This window comes from Chiloscyllium punctatum, chromosome 9 (assembly GCF_047496795.1).
Source record: "Chiloscyllium punctatum isolate Juve2018m chromosome 9, sChiPun1.3, whole genome shotgun sequence".
In the NCBI taxonomy this organism is placed as follows: Eukaryota; Metazoa; Chordata; class Chondrichthyes; order Orectolobiformes; family Hemiscylliidae; genus Chiloscyllium; species Chiloscyllium punctatum.
The window spans coordinates 75,977,719-75,996,805 of NC_092747.1; the positions used below are offsets into that span (position 1 = coordinate 75,977,719).

Here is a 19,087-nt window from a genome sequence, read left to right on the forward strand (position 1 = left end):
ATCAAGGATAGTCAGCATGGTTTTGTGAAACCTTATTGAGTTCTTTGAGAAGGTGGCCAAGGAAGTGGACGAGGGTAAAGCAGTAGATGTGGTGTATATGGATTTTAGCAAGGCGTTCGATAAGTACCCCATGGTAGGCTACTGCAAAAATTACGGAGGTATGGCATTGAGGGTGCATTAGAGGTTTGGATTAGGAATTGGCTGGCTGGAAGGAGACAGAGGGTAGTAGTTGATGGTAAAGGTTCATCTTGGAGTGCAGTTACTTGCGGTGTTCCAGAAGGATCTGTTTTGGGACCATTGCTGTTTGTCATTTTTATAAATGACCTGGAGGAGGGGCTTGAATGCTGGGTGAGCAAGTTTGCGGATGATACGAAAGTCGGTGGAGTGGTGGACAGCGAAGAAGGATGTGGCAGGTTACAGCGGGATATAGATAAGTTGCAGAGCTGGGCAGGAAGGTGGCAAATGGGGTTCAATGTAGCTAAGTGTGAAGTCGTTCACTTTGGTAGTAGTAACAAGTAGTTGGATTACTGGGCTAATGGTAGGCTACTCGGTAGTGTGGATGAGCAGAGGGATCTTGGTGTCCATGTACACAGATCTCTGAAAGTTGCCACCCAGGTAAATAGTGCAGTGAAGAAGGCATATGGCGTACTGGGCTTTATTGGTAGAGGAATTGAGTTCCGGAGTCCTGAGGTCATGTTGCAGTTGTACAAGACTCCGGTGCGGCCTTATCTGGAGTATTGTGTACAGTTTTGGTCGCCATACTATAGGAAGGATGTGGAGGCACTGGAACGGGTGCAGAGGCGGCTTACCAGGATGTTGCCTGGCATGGTCGGAAGATCGTATGAGGAAAGGCTGAGGCACTTGGGGCTGTTCTCATTGGAGAAAAGAAGGTTTAGGGGAGATTTGATAGAGGTGTACAAGATGATTAGGGGTTTAGATAGGGTTGACAGTGAGAACCTAGCTGTTACTAGGGGACACAGCTTTAAATTAAGGGGAGGTTGGTATAGGACAGATGTTAGGGGTTGAGTGTTCATGGAATGCCCTGCCAGTATCAGTGGTGGACTCTCCCTCTTTATGGTCATTCAAGCGGGCATATGGAGGTTATTGGGCTAGTGTCAGTTAGGTAGGCTTCGGTCGGCGCAGCATCGAGGGCCGAAGGGCCTGTACTGTGCTGTATTTTTCTATGTTCTATGTTCTATATATGCCATCGAAGAAACATAGTACCTTGTGAATGTGCCACACAGTGTCCCGAGACACTATTACAACTCAAACCCGGGCTTCCAGGCGCTGTAGCTGGAGACCTTTCTTGCACACATGCAGGTCCTGGGCACTGGAAATGCCCACATCAAGCAAGAGCAGCAGACTATGATTTGGATCTCACTTGCCAGGTCTTACCACTTTAACTTCATTAATCCTCACAACTACAAGTACTCTTAATACTAAATTGTAGCTGCTGGCCCTCTCTGCTCAGATAACAATTTTGAGAGTAACCTATTAGCCAGGCTCTACAAAGCAGCAATTTTAATGGGTATACCACCAACATGCTCATTATAAGAGTTGAGTTACATGAAATGTGGTATTTTCAGGCAGATCACACATGGAATATCTTCCAAAAATTTACATATGCTGCCCAACCAATTTTTAATAACAATCTAAAGACCATATCAATGTCATAACCTTAGATAAATTTTGAGCAATAATATTTTACAACTCAGCAATACAAGAGTCATTGATTTACAAGATACAAGACTTTTAATATTGTTTTGTAAGATAATATTTAATTTTTCATCAGGTACTTCCATTACCTCCCATAGTCTAAAGACATACAGGTGGGGTGCACTGGCAATGCCGAATTGCCCTGAAGTGTCCAGGGCTATGCAGGCTAGGTGGATCAGACGTGGTAACTGTGAAGTTACGGGGAAGTGTGGTGTGGTGCTGGTGGGATGTTCTTTGGAGGATTGGCGCAGACTCAATGAATCAGATGGCCTCTTTCTGCACAACAGGGACTACAGGACTATGGATAGTCCTGGAATTAGCATAATTATTTGGCAGATGTACAACAGGAGAATGTAATTTTCAATTTCATAACTTTAATTGCATTAGAATATCAAACCACAGCAGGTACGGATTTAAAACAAAAATCTCTGAAACCTCTTCTGGTCTAGAAGCATTGAACCGCTTTAGTGGAATACAATTCAGTTGCTGTCAAGCATGCGACCCAAGGCTCAACATTTATGCATGGCTATCACCACCTAGTCATCACCTGCTGACTTCAGCAGCACCTCAATGAAATTAGTTAACAACTGAAACTAGGAGCAGGAATAGGCAATTTCGTCCTTTAAGCCTGCTTCGTCATTTAAAATGACCTTGGTCGATCCCCTATTGCAATACAATACTCCACCTTTCTCTCCTTACACCTTGATGCTTTTAAAATGTATCTATTTCTTGAATATAGTCAGTGACTCACTCTGCAGCTTCTTGATAGAGAATTCCACAAGTTCACTAACCTTGGAGTGATGAAATATTTTCCCACGGTGATGCTCATTAGCTGAGCCCATATCATAAGACTGAAACCTAGCTTTATAGACTCCCCCAACCAGGAAAATATACCTATTCTGTCCAGCCCTTTGCAAGTTTCGGTCAGATCCCGTCTGATCCTTCTAAACTCCAGTGAATACAGGTGAAATAGAACCCAACTTTCCTCATAGAACAGCCTAGCCATTCTCAGAATCAGGATAGTGAACTGCCACTGTACTCCCTCAGAGGAGTATTTCCTTCAGTATGGAAACCAAAATCACACAAAATATTCCAGAGAATCATGTCAGTCAGCAAAGCTAAGCTAGGTGCCTTTGAGATTTGCTACTTTGATATCTGACTGAATATGTTGTACATCATATGAAATACACAAACTCTTCCAATCTCAAATAATATGATGAAGTCTAATTCCCAGTGCTTACCTGTCTCCATTGGAGGGCTTTGTTTCAAGTTTTGGCTTTTTCTTTGGAGCTTCATTTTGAATACTAGATGACGATGACTTATGGCTGTAAACAAAAAGATAATGATTAAATTATAAACAAATTCTATTTATTGACAGTAAAACAGAAGTAGTAAAAGGCAATAAAAACAGTTCTGAAGCATCAAGCTAAAAAAAAAGAATTCAGTGAACTGAATTCAATATAAACCTATAAAACGTAATTGAAATACATTGAAACATTGGATATAGGGGCAGGAACAATACTAAGCAAGGAATCTCACTGCATGGAAGAGCAGATTCAAATATCCTACTTTATATCCCATTCACAGTACAGCTATAAATCTAGATTAGTTATTAAGCTCGAAGTAAACAACTTAGATTTTAATCACAGCAAATATCTCACCTCTTGATGCCTATTTAAAGCCAATTGTGAATCAAGGGGATCAAAATTCAAAAGGTTTAAACAGGGATTCAAATCCTAGGTCAATGTGTTCTGGGTAAATCAAATTAATTTTGAGCCAGAATCGTGGAGTATAGAAACAGATCTTTCGGTCATACCAGTCCATGCCAACTATAATCCCAAGCTAAACTAGTTCCACCTGCCTGCGCCTTGGCCCCTATTCCAAACATTTTTTATTCACGTACTTAAAAATCAAAAATGAATAAAATCTTATACGGAAATGTTATGACTAAGAGATCTGGAAGCAAATCTAGAAATAAGCCATCTCTGAAGCAACTGCAAGATCCAGGCTACTCAGTCTACCACTTTAGAATTTATCAGATTGAGCCTGATATCCATTTTCAAGGTTTTATTTTAAGATTACCTAACCTCAAACATCATGTTCAAACTCCAATATTTTTTTTCGGGGGTGAGGACAGGGGGGGAGAGAGAAACAGTATTTCCCTCTACCACATTTGTAACACCTTCCCTCTTCCCATGAATCCTACATATCAAATTAAGATCAAGACGCACAGGAGACAGAGAAACTATGGATACTTGGGACACTAGCATCACAGCTACTAAAGTGGCATATTATCATCTGTAACAAACAACAAATTGTCAACAGGAAAAGATCTATAGCCACTGTCAAACTCATCATTTTTGTACGTAAACATTTGAGGCTGTATGTATTTTCCCATTAACACCACTCAAGTTAGGATTTAGATTTCAATATTGTTTACTTCTGTTTTGATAACTAAGGAGTGAAGATGAAAGTGTAATATTCTCTTTGTCAGCCAATGGTAAATCCATTTTTCCTACCAGTATTTTTCCTACATTGTATCCAAGTTGGAAAAGATAATTTGTTGGCCTCCACATCTTTCCAGAGTTAATTACCTTTATCACATCTAGACTCTTCTTTATATTTATTCTATTCCAGCTTGTGGTGAGCATGGTTGAGTGGGTGGTTATATGCCACAGGAACAGAATCAAAATTGATTGAATACATCATCTCACTTCCAAAATGCATTATTATTTTGCAACCAACACTAATCTACATTAATTCATCATTTTGTAGATTGCCTATGGCAGTGGTCAGTATAACCAAAAAAATTGTTCACAATACTGTACAAACTATGTAGATTCCCTAGGAGCAGGCAGCATACAGCCTGACACCTGTGTAGTGTCCTTCAACAAGTGATAGTCTAAAACACAACCTGCCAATGAAAAATTTACAAACCTACACAGCATCACTGCCCAAAGAAATTTCAACCCCCTCCCAGTGATGGGCGCGAGTAAAATAAAGTTATTATAGTGTTAAGGAAATATTTGTATTTTCAGGTTTAGATTCTATGAATATGGTGATAGATATCTAAATTGTACTGTACAAAATAGCTATGAAGACAGACTGGTAGGGCAAGGTTGGTTTTTGTTTGAAACAGAGGTGGTGGAGAGATAATTCAACAGAAATGTATAAAATGATAATTATAGCCAAGATAGAATTAATAAGGGTTAGAGAGGATCAAAGATTTAAGTCATTGCAATTACTCTTGCAGGTATCATGAGCAGATCCAGAGACCAAAAACAGGAAAGTGGTGCACATTTGGGTAGCTCTGTCAACCAGCACAAACATTATGGACTAACTAGCTTATAAACAATCAGTGTTGTAAACATTTAGATCGTTTTGTTAAAGATGACATCTTTTAATAGATACTGGATAACAATTTGATAAAATAGTTAGAAAAGCAGAAATTTTCTTCAATACCTGACTTATTGAAATTGAAGAGGAAGGAAGATGTGCTGCAGTTAAATAAAACATTAGTTAGGCCACTACTCAAGAACCAAAGTGCACTCATGGTCACCTTCAGAAAAATATATAATTGCACTACAAAAAGGAGATTTCCAATGATGCTGCCAGGACTGCAAAGTTGTTGTTAATAAAAAAGTGATTGGATAGGCTGGAGATTTTTCTCTTGAGACAGAGAAGACTAAAGAGAGATTTGATGGAAGTGCTCATGAATACAAGGTGCCTAGATACAGTAGATATAAAGAGCCATTTTTTTTTAAATACAAGCAAAAGGATCAGCAAATAGGGGCCATAGATTTAAAGTGACGGGCAAGAGGATCAGAAGGAGAATGAGGAAATGTTTTTGTACCCAGAGAGGCAGGAACCTAATGCCCAAAATAAGTAGTAGGGACAGAAATCTTCAATTTATTGAACAAAAAAGATGTCTGGAAAATAGGCTGACTTGTTTGCTTTCCATAAAGATAACAGCCTCCTTCCACATTTAATAAATATTTTAAATATCTGAAAAGGAAGAGTGAGCAGAGATAGGGAGGGCCATAGCAGAGTGTGAAATTGCTCCTTTGAAGCAGCACAGACAAGATGGGTGAAATGACCTACTTCTGGATTGCGATAATTCTACAATGATATTTTAATGTGTTGGCATATTTTAAAATACTGGGAATAAAGCACTGGTCGTGAAAAAGAATACACAAAAATGCTAGAATTTTCAAAATAAACTGAAAAACAAAACAAATGCTTTACTGGAGGCTGTCATACGTTACAAGTGCCCACTTACATATCAGCTAAAGTATCATGAAATAGTTACAATACTAATTTGTAATTGCGTATCTTAACCAAATCAAAAAAGGTAAGAAATTGGAGCATATTTTATATAATAAAAGGGTATATTTTATAATAATGCACAATTGGTACTGGAGGACATAAATCAAAATAGCAGCATTTACAAATCTGATTTTTCAGCCTTCTATTTCAATAGGTGAAAAAGTGAACAAACTTTCAAGTGAGCGTGCGTTTTTAAATCACACTAATCGCCAAGTGAAACATCAGTACATAAATTTTCCCAGGCTACCGAAGATAGACTCCTGGACTTATTAACAGTGCATGAAGTTTGCGTGTACTATTGGCAATGAGAAGAGCTGAAAAATGCAAAACATTTGCAAGGTACAAAAATGGAAGTGGGTAGAGGTATTGCTGGTATTGACTAGGAAAGAGAGATTACTCGCACGAGATTGGAAGATGATGACTCTGATACACAGTAAGAGGATAATAAAAGGTTCAGGGATTGCATCTAGCAGTTAGACACAGTCTGGTGGTGAGCAAAAAAAAGATCAGTGACGTGAGGTGTGAAAAAGACAGCAGTGCTAGAGTGAATTCCAGGAACTGAAGAAATGGTGCAAAAGGAAACAATATTTCCAGAGTTAGGCAAGACGTCTTGAAAAAAGACGCCTTGGAAAGGTTAAATGTGATGGCAGAAGTAAAAATGTATTAATTCTGGTATAAATTGGGTAATTAATTAAAAGCTTGCGATACTAAAAATCGCTTTGTCATCTCCTTTAAGATAATTTTAACTCTTCAAATCTTCCTCAATTGTAAATTTTAAAAATGAAGAAGTCAATAATTTTTTGAAACCCAAGACATCTGGCAAGTCTATCACCTTAATTCTGAAGGTTTTAAAGAAATATTTCATTGCATAGGTAAGTGGTGGACTGCTTGATAAAGAACACTGACTACTCAGAAGTAAAACAATGCCACCATTGCAGAAAGCGTATATCCTCACAAGAGGGAAATTAAAGTCCTCATAAATTAGCAAATGCTTAAAACAATCTGGAATCTGCCAAATCTGCCTCTCCCCCACCAACATTACGCCCTGCCCCACTCCAGTTTGAATACCTACCCTATACAAGTATCAGTTGCCCTTGTTATTGTGCTTCATGCTTTGGGAATATGAAGAACTTCCAGCCTATGGGTACTATGCTGACCGGAACCTACTCTTCTTGTTCTTACTGTCATGGCTGCGCCCAAGCCGTCTCTAACCAGCAGCTCTAAAGCATAAAACATTGAAACAAGGACCAGCTCAGAAATCAACAAATGTACAGATTTCTTCCTTGATAGTCTGTATACAGCAATTCTGTACATAATATTTAGTCTTTATGTACTGTTGTTCTTCACATTTTATTATTTAAATCAAATGTTTTTGATGCTGTTGTGTAATTTGGTGGAGTTAATTCTGTTACTCACCCTTTGAGCTTATACAGCTTCACAGAAATAGCTGTAAAAACAAACACAAATGCTCAAAGCTGAGGCAGTTGTTAAGGATGACAGAAATAAGCCCTACATTGGAGGAAGCCTGAACTGCCACTAAATCACACAGGTGAAATACAGTGTCTATTTGTAAAAGAAAATTAATAAAATAATTTAGAACAAGTACTTCCATAATGAAGACTAAAATCTATGCAGAATTAAAAGTTGTTGGCTACCTGTACATATACAAAGAGTTTCACAAGAATTTAAAGTAATTTTTCCTAAGTCTGTTAGAAAACAAACTTCTTCAAAAAGCATGCTTTTGTTTGGTTGTCAAGCAGTGACACAAAATAAGCCTACTGAACTGAGCATGAGAATTAAATTTTTGCTCAATTACACTCAAAAGAAATACACCATACAAATGATTATACATGAGGATGGATTCCAGAAAATTTAAGATAAAGCTGAAGGAGTTTTAATAAGATTACAGAGCTTGGCAGCATCTCTTTTGTAGGAAAATCAGCATTAAGTATAATATGGAATTGTAAACTGACTAATTGCCATTTTTAGTACAGGTAAAAATCAATGCAATCCTATTTTAAATGATCAATGACTTTTTAAAAAAACTTTATGATCTAAAATAACAGAACGTTAAATAACTGACCTTAGTACTCCGTAGAATTTGAAGTTGAATAATTTAACCACCATTGCTAACTTTACCAACTTGGCTACAGCTCAACAAAATTATTTTTAAACACATTCTAAACTGCATAAATTGCCCATCACCTGTGCCCTAAATCGCCTGTATCTGCAGTTCCTCAATTCATCTTTTCTGAAACTTCATACATATTGCATTACCACTTGAATTCACAAATCCAGTGCTCTCTTGGCTAGCATCCTATCCTCCATTACACATAAAATGAAGCACATCCAAATCTGCAAAGTTCACATTCAAAGTAACACCAAAACTGGTTCACACACTATTATCGTACTTGCTGACCCAATTTGGCAATGCCTCAATTTAACAATTCTCATGCTTGTTTTTAAATCCCTCCATAGCCTCATCTGAACTTCAATCTGCTCCAGGCGTACAGTTCCAAAAGTCTGCAATTGTGCACGCGAATCTTTAGTTGCTCCATATTGTCAGTTGTGCCTAGAATTGTCTAGGTGCTCAGCTCTGGAATTCTCTGACAAAAGTTTTATGACTCTTCGCTTTCCTTTAAGCCTCTCTTTGACTAGGCTTCTTGTGTGTTTGTGCATCATACATTGTTTGATAATGTTCCATCGAGTCCATTGGAACTTTTTATCAGTTTGAAAGGTACTGCATATCATGTTTTGCTTTTACATGCTATAGTCATCATAATGAAGGTCATAAGTAATGATAGATCAGAGTGTTATCTCCTGTAGCACTGTTCTAATAACACATCTTGATTACAGTATCAGAAAAGCAACCATTAGTTTCAGAATATATCCTTCAACTTTCTTGTAGTAACCAAGCCTGCAACTGAAAATTAGTGCTAAATTAAGAACAAATGAGATGATATAGTACTCAGTCAAGATTCTTAATGGAGTAGAAAGAAAAGACAATGGCATTCTAACTAACCAGTCTGCACATGTTGCAACAAGTCAAAAGAAGGAAACAATATTTAATATACAAGGTTATCTGGTCTCCCAAATTGTTCAGATACTTTAATGAGGTAGATGATTATCAAATTCAACACAATTAGGAAGGAGCAATACATTGTGAATCATACAATTGTTACATGGAAAAAATAGTCAATAAGGTTTTCTTTGTACACTTCAGTGAAATACAATAACATTCTTCCAGTCTAGATTCCATAAGTACATAGATGGGTTTTTCAACATGAGAAAACATGACAAAAGATAATACAATAAATATTTCCAGATTAACAAGGTGGTCAGGGAGAAAATAGTAAAATTTAAAATAAATCTTACAAATACACGACAGTAAAAAGATTTTGTAACATAACAGCTAAATATTACCTCATTTTCCAAACTCCATGCTGCTGCTCTGGACTTAGGCTGCCAATTCTGAAATATATAGTCAGGTGTTCTTTGTTAACTTTTCCAACAAGGTTATTCATTTAAAACAGAAGTACAAATTCAGTTCAGCAATTTAACATACAGCAATATTTGGCATGCAGATTGTTAAGCGGATAAAATTTCCATGCAAAAAGCATCTGGGGGTGAAGCAGAACACTGGCTTACCTCACATTTATGCAATTAGCCACACTGCAAATTTTGGAGGCAGAGCAATTTGAATCCTACACCACTGATACCAGAAGTTCACTTTATTAGCCAAGGAGGGGATCATGAATCAAAGAGGAAAATAAAAGCTGCCCATCTTAGGGAGGTCAGCTAAGGATGTTGATTAGAGATGCTGAAATAGTTAAACACCTGATGGTTTCACTATATGCCAATCCCCTTAATTAAATCGCTCCAATCAAAATATAGAGCTTTAAACTTGTAATCTCTCTCCCCTCTCAGGACCCTAGCAATATCAGATACCACAGACAGAGGGGCATCACTTTTGAAGTTGGAATTATACAAATAAGAAAACATCCACTTGGATGAAAACTAAGTTTTGACAGGCAGAAACAAGAGATGAAGGTCTTTTGCCCGAAACGTCGATTTTACTGCTCCTCGGATGCTGCCTGAACTGTTGTGCTTTTCCAGCACCACTAATCCAGAATCTGGTTTCCAGCATCTGCGGTCATTGTTTTTACCTGGCAGAAACAAAGCTTAAATGGAGTTTCACTAATTGTGGAGATCTTCCAATTTGCTGGAAAATATTTTTTAGGGTGACTGTGGTGCATTAGGGATGGACAACCAACATGAACCTTTCAAGGGGCACCCACAAGAAAGAAAGATACATGTCAACAAGAAATATTTAACAAGTAATATGGGAGAGAAATTTATGGATAATCATTTTGAGCAAAATTCCACTAAATCATAAGTAATAGGAACAGAAGTAGGCCACTCAGCCAGACAGCCTGATCCATCATTCAATAGGGTCATGCCTGATCCGACATTCATGTCCACTTTCCTGCCCTCTCCATATAGCTCTCTATTTGCAGACTGAACAAGAATTCATCTTAGCCTTATAAATACACAGGGATTCTGCCCATACAGCTCTCTGTGGCAACAAGTTCCAAAGACACGCGCAACCTTCAAAATTCTTCCTCATCCCCACATCAAATTGGGGTCCCTTTATTCTGAAACTGCATCCTCTGAGGTGAAACATCCTCTCAGCATTTACCCTGTCAATCCCTTTAAGAATCCTTCACCTTTCATTCTTTGAAACTCTTATAAGCATCGTCCCAAATTCAGCTTTTATTTAGGAGACAAATTTTCCAAAGTGGGGATCAGCTCGGTGAACATTGGAGGCAATCGAGACAATGAATCAATATCTTTTCTTCAATAAAGGAAGCTAAAACTGTTCACAGTACTCTTGCACAGTTGCAGTAAGACCTATCTTCTCCTTTTCTCCTACGCCCTTGGAGAAATAAAGGCCAACATCCCGTTAGCCTTTCTGATTACACGTTGCATTGTGTGCTAGCTTTCTAATGTTCTCTACACAACTACCAACTCCCTTTTTGTTGCAACTTTCTGCAGTTTTTTTTCTCCATTTTAAATAATATTGCTCTTACGTTCTCCTTTCTAAAATGAAAAACATTGCATTTTCCCACATTATATTCCATTTGCCAACTTTTTTCACATTTAAGCTATCAATTTCTCCCTGTGAACTAGTTGCGCATCTCTCACAATCTACCTGCTTTTGGCATTGCCTGCAAGTTTGGCTACAGTATATTTTCTTCCTTCATCCAAGTTATTAATACATGTTGAAACAGCTGCTGTCTCAGCACTGACCACTGTGGGACTCCACTGGTCACATGTCACCATTTTCCTCACCTGCTGTTTCCTGCCCATTCACCAGTTCTCTATTCATACCAATTACTATCAATCTACAACACCATGGGTTTGAGGTTATCCCGCCAAACTTTCTATATTATAGAGTCAGAGATCCTCACAGAAAAGGGCCTTTGGCCCACTACATCCACAAAGATCAAGAATAACAACCTAACCACTTTAATCCCGATTTCCAGCACTTGACTTCCAGCCTTGTATGCCTTGACATTGCAAACACAGATCCGAATAGTTAATTGCTGAGGTTTTCTGCTTCTGTCACCTATTTTGCATTACAAAATTGCAACATTAAAAATCTTTTTAATGGGCATTGAACTTGGTGGAAAATGGGATCCAGCAAGGAAAGATGAATGACCAAATTGAGAAGATATTATGCAAGAATTCCATTATAAAACATTATATTAACAAAGTATCAAGACTTGGCTGAAATTTATAATTTCAAAGCATGCTCAAAAGGAACAGTAAAAACAAGGAACCTAAATGACAAAAAAACTGTCCTTGACATAAATGTAAGATAGACCATTTGTTTTAAAAGAAATCAATAACAAACTCACTTGTGACGACTAGTACTATGGTGATGTTTAGAGAGATCTTTTTCTGGTAATGAAGTTGAAGACGAGGAGGAGTGAGAGCCCAAGTTCTTTCTCTGTTCTTTTGTTTTCTGCAGAACACGTTTATATGAAAGTGTACAGAGCCAACAAAGTAGTTTTCCATCAACCTACAAATAAAATCAAAGCTTGGCAAAACGGGCTGACAGAGTTGTTTCGATGATATGCATTAATCTGCTTTAGAAAATATAATCTCTGATATATCTTAGCTGCCAATAAATTCAAACTTCACTGACACAAGAATACTTGCTGCAGAATTTGCAAAAAGCAGTTTTGGCAAGTGAAATTTTGATTTAGCTTTTGCACCTTCATGCAGATTTTGGTTCTTCATTTGAATGTGCAGGAACTCCCAAGTTACTTCACCTGTGCAGTTCTTGCACCAAAATGAAGTGTGATTAATTTTTCTAGAAAGCAAAGTGGACAAAATTCTCAGGAATCAATGAGCTACAGATTATTCACTGATTTTAAACTTCTCCCTTTGTTTATGGATCAAAAAAAAATGAAGCCAATGGTCATCCACCTCTTAAGACACTGTCCTAAAAATACCTTAAGTAGCAGATTCTAAAAGGTTGGAAAAAAACAACCTTGCAGTATTAAAAACCCTGTCATACACAGTTAATTTCAACTCAACTGTCACAATCAGCTGCAATACCTTTCCTTAACTTTCCCCCCAATTCATTTGGCAAAGCTTTCAAACGTCAAGGCGAACTCAAATGTCAATGGTGGTGAGAAGTAGGGATGTGAATGGTTAAACTGAAATATGCATTACTTACACACACACATACATACAGAAACTGAAGATAATTGAAGGGACCTAACATGTTTATAAACCAATATATGGCATCAAAACTCTGGTGATTAAGTTGCAGTGTGTAACTTCCTCACAGATAAGTGTAACTACAGATTTTTCACTTGTTTCCATTCAACCTTAGTCTTTGTATGAATTTAGGAACAGGAATAGGCCATCAGCTCCTTCAGCCTTTTCAACATTGAACGAGATCATGCCACATACCACAGACCTGCCTATAGCCTAGATCACTTAACACCTTTGTGTCTAACAAATTTTTATGAATCTCGGATTTAAAATTAACAACTGACTGATCACTGGCTGCTAATTATGGAAGAGAGTTCCAAACCTCTTCTATACTTTGCATCTGTAAGTGCTTCTTAACATCTCTCCTAAATGGTTTGACTCTAATTTTTAGGTTAATATTTTTATACCTTGCAGCTGAAAAATCTCCAACCAGTGGAAATAGTTTACTTGTATCTACCATGTCTTTTCCTCAACCCTTACTATGCACAGAGGCCATTCAGCCCAGCGAATCTGCACCAACCATTCAAACAGCATCCCAGGCAGAACAATCTTATCATTGTAGCCCCACATTTATCATGACTAATCCACCTAGCGGCACATCCCTGGACTGTGGGAGGAAACCAGAGCACCCAGCGGAAACCCATGCAGTCACAGGGAGAACGTGCAAACTCCACACAGACAGTTGGCCAAGGGAGGAATCAAACCCAGGTCCTCAGTGTTAAGAGGCAGCAATGCTAACCACTGCTACTTGATGTCTTGATTATCTTGAAGACTTTGGTCAAATCACCCCTTAACCTACTAATTGAAAGAAGAAACAGGTTTAATTTTTATTATCTCTCCTCATAACTTAATACCTTAAGTTCCAGTACCATTCATGTAAATGTATGATGCACTCCCTGCAAAGCCAAGATAGCCTTACTAAGATATGGTACTCACATCTGTTCACATTATTCCATGTGGGGGCAATCAGGGTTTCATACAACTTCTGCATTCTTGTACCTTAATCCTCCATATATAGAGGCCAACATTCCATTAGCTTTCTCGATTGTCTGCACCTGTTGTGATATTTTAATGATCCAAGCACCTGAAACCCCACATCTCTTTGGACATCCGATGTATTTAACTTCATATCATCTAAGTAGTATGTTTTCTGCTCCAAAACAGAAAACCTTACACTTGCTTGCACTGAACCCCATCTGCCATAGTTTTGCCCATTTGCCTGGTCTAGCAATATCCCTTAGTAATTTTATGCATCTACACAGTCTACAATATGGAACAAGCTCAAGAGGCTGAAGGGTCAACTCCTGTTACTATGTATTCTTATGTACAATACCATCTAACATTGGAGCATCAGCAAATTTGGACATGATTTATTATGCCATTATCCAAGTCATTAACCACCAATTGAGGCCCTAATACAGATCCTGGAGACACACTGGTCACACTCTGGTAATTTGAGTATCTACTCATGATTCCTACATTCTCTAGCCTGCTACTAATTTAATTTTCTATTTATCAAATACCTTTTGGAAATCAATTTCAGCAGTGGGAGTTGAGAGAGAGCGAGAGCCAGGGGACACCCATAAGGTAAGTTTGAATATTAAAGAATTACATCCTGAAATTGGTGGAATAAAGGCTGAGCAGGAGCGGAAGTGGACATAGGGACAGCTGGATAAGTGAACTAAATATATTCGGGCAGTAGCGAAACCCGAGACACTGCACATATTATGTCTCCCACCGGTCCTCCTCTAACAAAAGACTCCGTGTGCAGGGTTGGGGAGGCTTTTCTTTTCCCCCCAAACTCTTTTGGCAATTTAGAATCAAGGGAACGGAAGGTAGGACAGTTGTACACGCCTCATGCAGGATGTGGGAGATAAGGGTCACCATTACCGTGCCTGCAGACTTCACCTGCGAGAAGTGGACCCAACTCCAGCTTCTCACAGACCGAGGGGGAACTGGAGCTGAAGCTGAATGGACCCATCCAAGATGGAGGATGGGGAATCTTTCTGGCTGTAACAGCTGAGGGGAGGGAGGGAGGGGGTTTGGGGGGGTGGGGGGGAAACGAGGAGGGAGGGGGAGACTGGCACCACAGTGAACCTGCACAGTTACTGCCTTTGCTGTCTGAATTCACATAAAATCGCTGGACATCGGCGTATCAGGGAAAATTAACAAAGTGAAATTCACAACTGATCTTGGAGGAACTGTTTGGGCAAAGTCACAGCACAGAAACAGACAAGTGTGACCTATAGAAATTCTGCAGTAGTGGGTTCTTTCTTGATTATTTGTTTTTTGAGATAGGTCTCTTGATTAAACTTAAAATATAAGCCATAACTATTAATTTAACATGGAGCAGTGTTTTGTAGAGGAATAAGACTGTGTGGATCTGTAGATTGTGAAGGAACAAAACAGCATTCACTTCTTGTCAGATGTGGGAGTTTACGGGTTACTGTGGATGATATCTGCAATTGATGCTGTTGGTTGCAAATCCTATGGATCGGTTGGAGAGTCAGAGGCAATGAGGAATTTGCAACAGCATCGGTATGATAGATGGCAGATATAGGAAAGGGGAATTCGCAGATACAACACCGCCCCCAAACCAATCCAAGACCGCCTGCTCCACACACCTGCCCAACACCGCCCCCAAACCCATCCAACACCGCCCCCACCCGCTCCCAAACCCGTCCAAAAACCATCCCACCCAAACCCATCAGTTTGTGGCTGCAGAGCTGCCCAAACCCTTCCAACACCACCCCCAAACCTGTCCAACACTGCCCCCCGCCGGCCCCCAAATCCATCCAACACCATCCTCAAACCCATCTGGCACTGCACAAACCTGTCCAACACCACCCCGACCTGCCCCCAAACCCATCCAAACATTGACCCTCGCCTGCCCAAAACCCGTTCCACCACAGCCCCCAAACCCAACCTACTCTGCCCCCTGCCCGTCCACCCACCCCAAACTCATTCAACACTGCCCCTCTGCAGCCCCCCATCCTCTCCTGCCCTCTCTCTGGACTGGACACCAACAAGACTGCTGCTGTTGGTACTGCCTTTAGTGGGGGGTGGGGGGAAAGAAAGAGTCTCCAAATAGTGTGCACATGTACATACACACACACACACACACACACAGTTTTATTGCCACTTTTTGACAGAGACCACCTTTGCCCTGTACGGGAGATTATCTAGGCAAGGGGGGGGGGGGTTGTGTGTTTAGGGTACACTACCGTGCAGAACTCCAGGGAAAAAGTGTGGGAAGAGACAGACAGATAGATATTAGGTGGTTAATCATTTCAAGACAGGACTGCTCTTGGCAGCATTAGGTTCACTTTTAATCACTAAACAAAATAAGAGATCAGTGTTGGAAACACGTTTTTGATGTAATGTTTCTGTTGGGACCTCGAGATTTCCTTTGGATAATTGAGGTTCCTCTGTATAGGAAGTTAGGTTGGAAGCTAAAAAGGCAGTATGAGCAGAGTAGTAATCTCAGAATTGCTACCTTTGCCATGGACTAGTGAGGCTAAGAATAGAGACTGCATGCAGCTGAACATGTGGCTGCAGAGCTGGTGTCAGAGGGAGGGCTTCATATGTGTGGATCATTGGGATACCTTCTGGGGAAGTGGGATCTGCACAACAAAGACAGGTTGCACTTGAACTGCAAGGGTACAATACCCTGGGCAGGAAGTTTGCTAGAGTTCTTTGGGTGTGTTTAAACTAGTTTGGCAGGGGGATGGGAAGCAAATCAGAGGATGGGGTAGCTGGTGAACAGGCAGATACAACATAGAGAGTACATGAGGAAGGATGCACAGTTGCTAGGATAAAGATGCAGTCAGTGTGATGGGTTGAAGTTTGTCTATTTCAATACAATAAGCGTCAGGAATCAGGGTCATGAACTTAAGAAGATGGATCAGTACTTGGAGCTATGATGTTGTGACCACTGGATATCATAGGGACAGGAGTAGTTGTTGAATGTTCTGGAGTTTAGATGTTTCAAAAGGAATGGGGAGGGAGGTAAAAGAGGTGGGGGAGTGACACGGCTAAATAGTCTCAGAGCTGCAAAAAGGAGGTCATCGAGGAGGGTTTGGGTATGGGTGGAAGTCAGAAACAGGAAAGGAGCAGTCACTTTCTTGGGACCCTCCCAATAGCAATAGAGACACGGAAGAGTAGATGGGGAGGCAGACTTTGGAAAGTTGCAGAAGGACCAAGGGTTGTCATGGTTTCAACTTCCCGAATATTGAGTTTGGATGGAGCAGTTTTTATCAGGTGTCTCCAGGAAGGATTCCTGACTCAATATGTAGGTGGGCCAACTAGCAGGGGCCATATTTAATTTGATGCTTGGCAACGAACCAGGCCAGGTGTTAGATCTCTCGGTGGGACAGCATTTTGGTGATAGTGATCACAACTCCCTGATCTTTACTATAGTCATGCACAAGAACAAGGACAGATGGTATGGGGTATGGGGTATGGGCAAGTAGTTAATTAGGGAAAGGGGAATTACAATGGCAGGAACTGTTGCGCATAAATTGGGAACATTTACTCTTAGTAAATGCACGACAGAAATGTGGAGGCTGCTTAAGCAGCACTTGTTGCGAGTGATGGATATATCTGTCCAAATGAGGCAAGGAAGGGATAGTCAGGTAAAGGAACCTTGGATGACAAAGAGACATGGAACATCTAGGTCAAGAGGAAGAAGGAAGTTATGTAAGGTTGAAGTAGTAAGGATCAGACAGGGCTCAGAGTTACAAGGTAGCCAGGAAAGAACTGAAGAATGGACTTAGGACAGCTAGAAAGGGTCACGAGAAAGCCTTGGGGGGTGGGATGAAAGAAAATCCCAAGGTGTTCCACACTTTACGTGGAGGAATAAGAGGATGGCCAGAGTAAGAATACAGATCAGGAATAGTGGAGGGAATTTGTATGTGGAATCAGAAGGTTCTTAATGAATACTTTGCTTCAGTCTTCACTCGTGAGGGGGACCTTAATGTTTGTGAGGACTGCATGGAAATGACTATTATGGAAATGGACATCGTTTTAAGGTGATTGGTGGAAGGTTTAGGGGAGATGTCAGAATTTAGTTCTTTACACAGAGAATGGTGGGTACACGGAATGCGCCACCAGTAGTGGTAGTAGGGTCAGATATATTAGGGACATTTAAGGGTCTCTTGGATAGGCACATGGATGATAGTAAAATGAAGGTTATGTAGTTGACCTTAAATGTAGGATAAAAGGTCAACATAATATCGACGGCTGTGGGGCCTGTACTGTACTCTAATCCATATAAAACAACATTCATAGACACTCCCCAACCACTACCTCAGCTACCTCCTCAAAACTGTTTGCTGCAATTTTCCCTGCCCCTATACAGAACTCTCATTTGGAAAGTTCGTCAGGTATGACCTACCCATCCATGCTCGTACTTTTTGATAAACTGAACATTTAAGGTGCCCAGTTAGGCTATCCTCGATTACAGATTCCAATGTCTCCAACACAGATGTTAGGCTAATGGGTCTGTTATTCCTTGGTTTTCCTCTTTTGCCCTTGTTAAAAAGTCGGGTAACAAGTGCAGTTGTCCAAATACAGAGGGATGACTCCTCTCTCAAGCGAACTCAAATATTATCGTTTGAGTGTCTACAATGTACTCTCTACTTGCATAACCTACATTTTACTTACATTAATTTATTCAGTTCTCAACCTACTATTAATTTCGTCAGGACTTCTAGCATACTGTCCTCCTTTTCTGCTGCACAGTAATTATTCAACCTGTTATTTCTTTGTAGTCATTGAAAACAGAGATATCGTCAATCTTTAGTGGACCAACATTACTCCTGACCAGCCACTTCCCCTTTATGTAACTAAAGTATTTCTTCTTATTGACTTTGATGTTCCTGGCAAGTTTCCTTCCATAAGCCCTTTTAGTAGATTTTCTTTTTAAGCTGCTTCGTGGGCCTTTGCTACAACATGTATTACAATTTTCCCCTTTGATATTCCCCAGTTTCACCCACTTTCCACTGAAAGCTCTCCCCTCATTATATCTCCCCTCACCAGTGAAATAATTTGGCATCTAATCATCCAGGCCACTCTCCCTCTGCTGTCCATCCTGTAAACCTTATAACTTGATTTTTCAGTTCCCAATCTGACCATCTTGCAGCCATATCTCAGTAATCGCTACCATATAATAACATCAAATTTGAATTTGTAACCACATTTCATTTGTTTATTTTGTGCTCCATGCATTCATACACAGAACTCTCATTTGGAAATG

The 19,087-nt window shown here is 39.8% G+C and overlaps 1 protein-coding gene across 6 annotated transcripts in view; it reads right to left on the reverse strand.

Moving 5' to 3' along the window:
• Nucleotides 1–19,087, reverse strand: part of fam76b (family with sequence similarity 76 member B) — a 79,206-nt gene that overhangs the window by 31,621 nt on the left and 28,498 nt on the right. For all 6 annotated transcript variants that reach the window (XM_072577853.1, XM_072577852.1, XM_072577851.1 and 3 more), the window contains 3 exons: nucleotides 11,964–12,127; nucleotides 9,466–9,513; nucleotides 2,958–3,041 (listed from right to left, as the gene is read on the reverse strand). In XM_072577853.1, coding sequence (XP_072433954.1) covers nucleotides 2,958–3,041; nucleotides 9,466–9,513; nucleotides 11,964–12,127 — 296 coding nt within the window. The remainder of the gene's footprint in view (nucleotides 1–2,957; nucleotides 3,042–9,465; nucleotides 9,514–11,963; nucleotides 12,128–19,087) is intronic.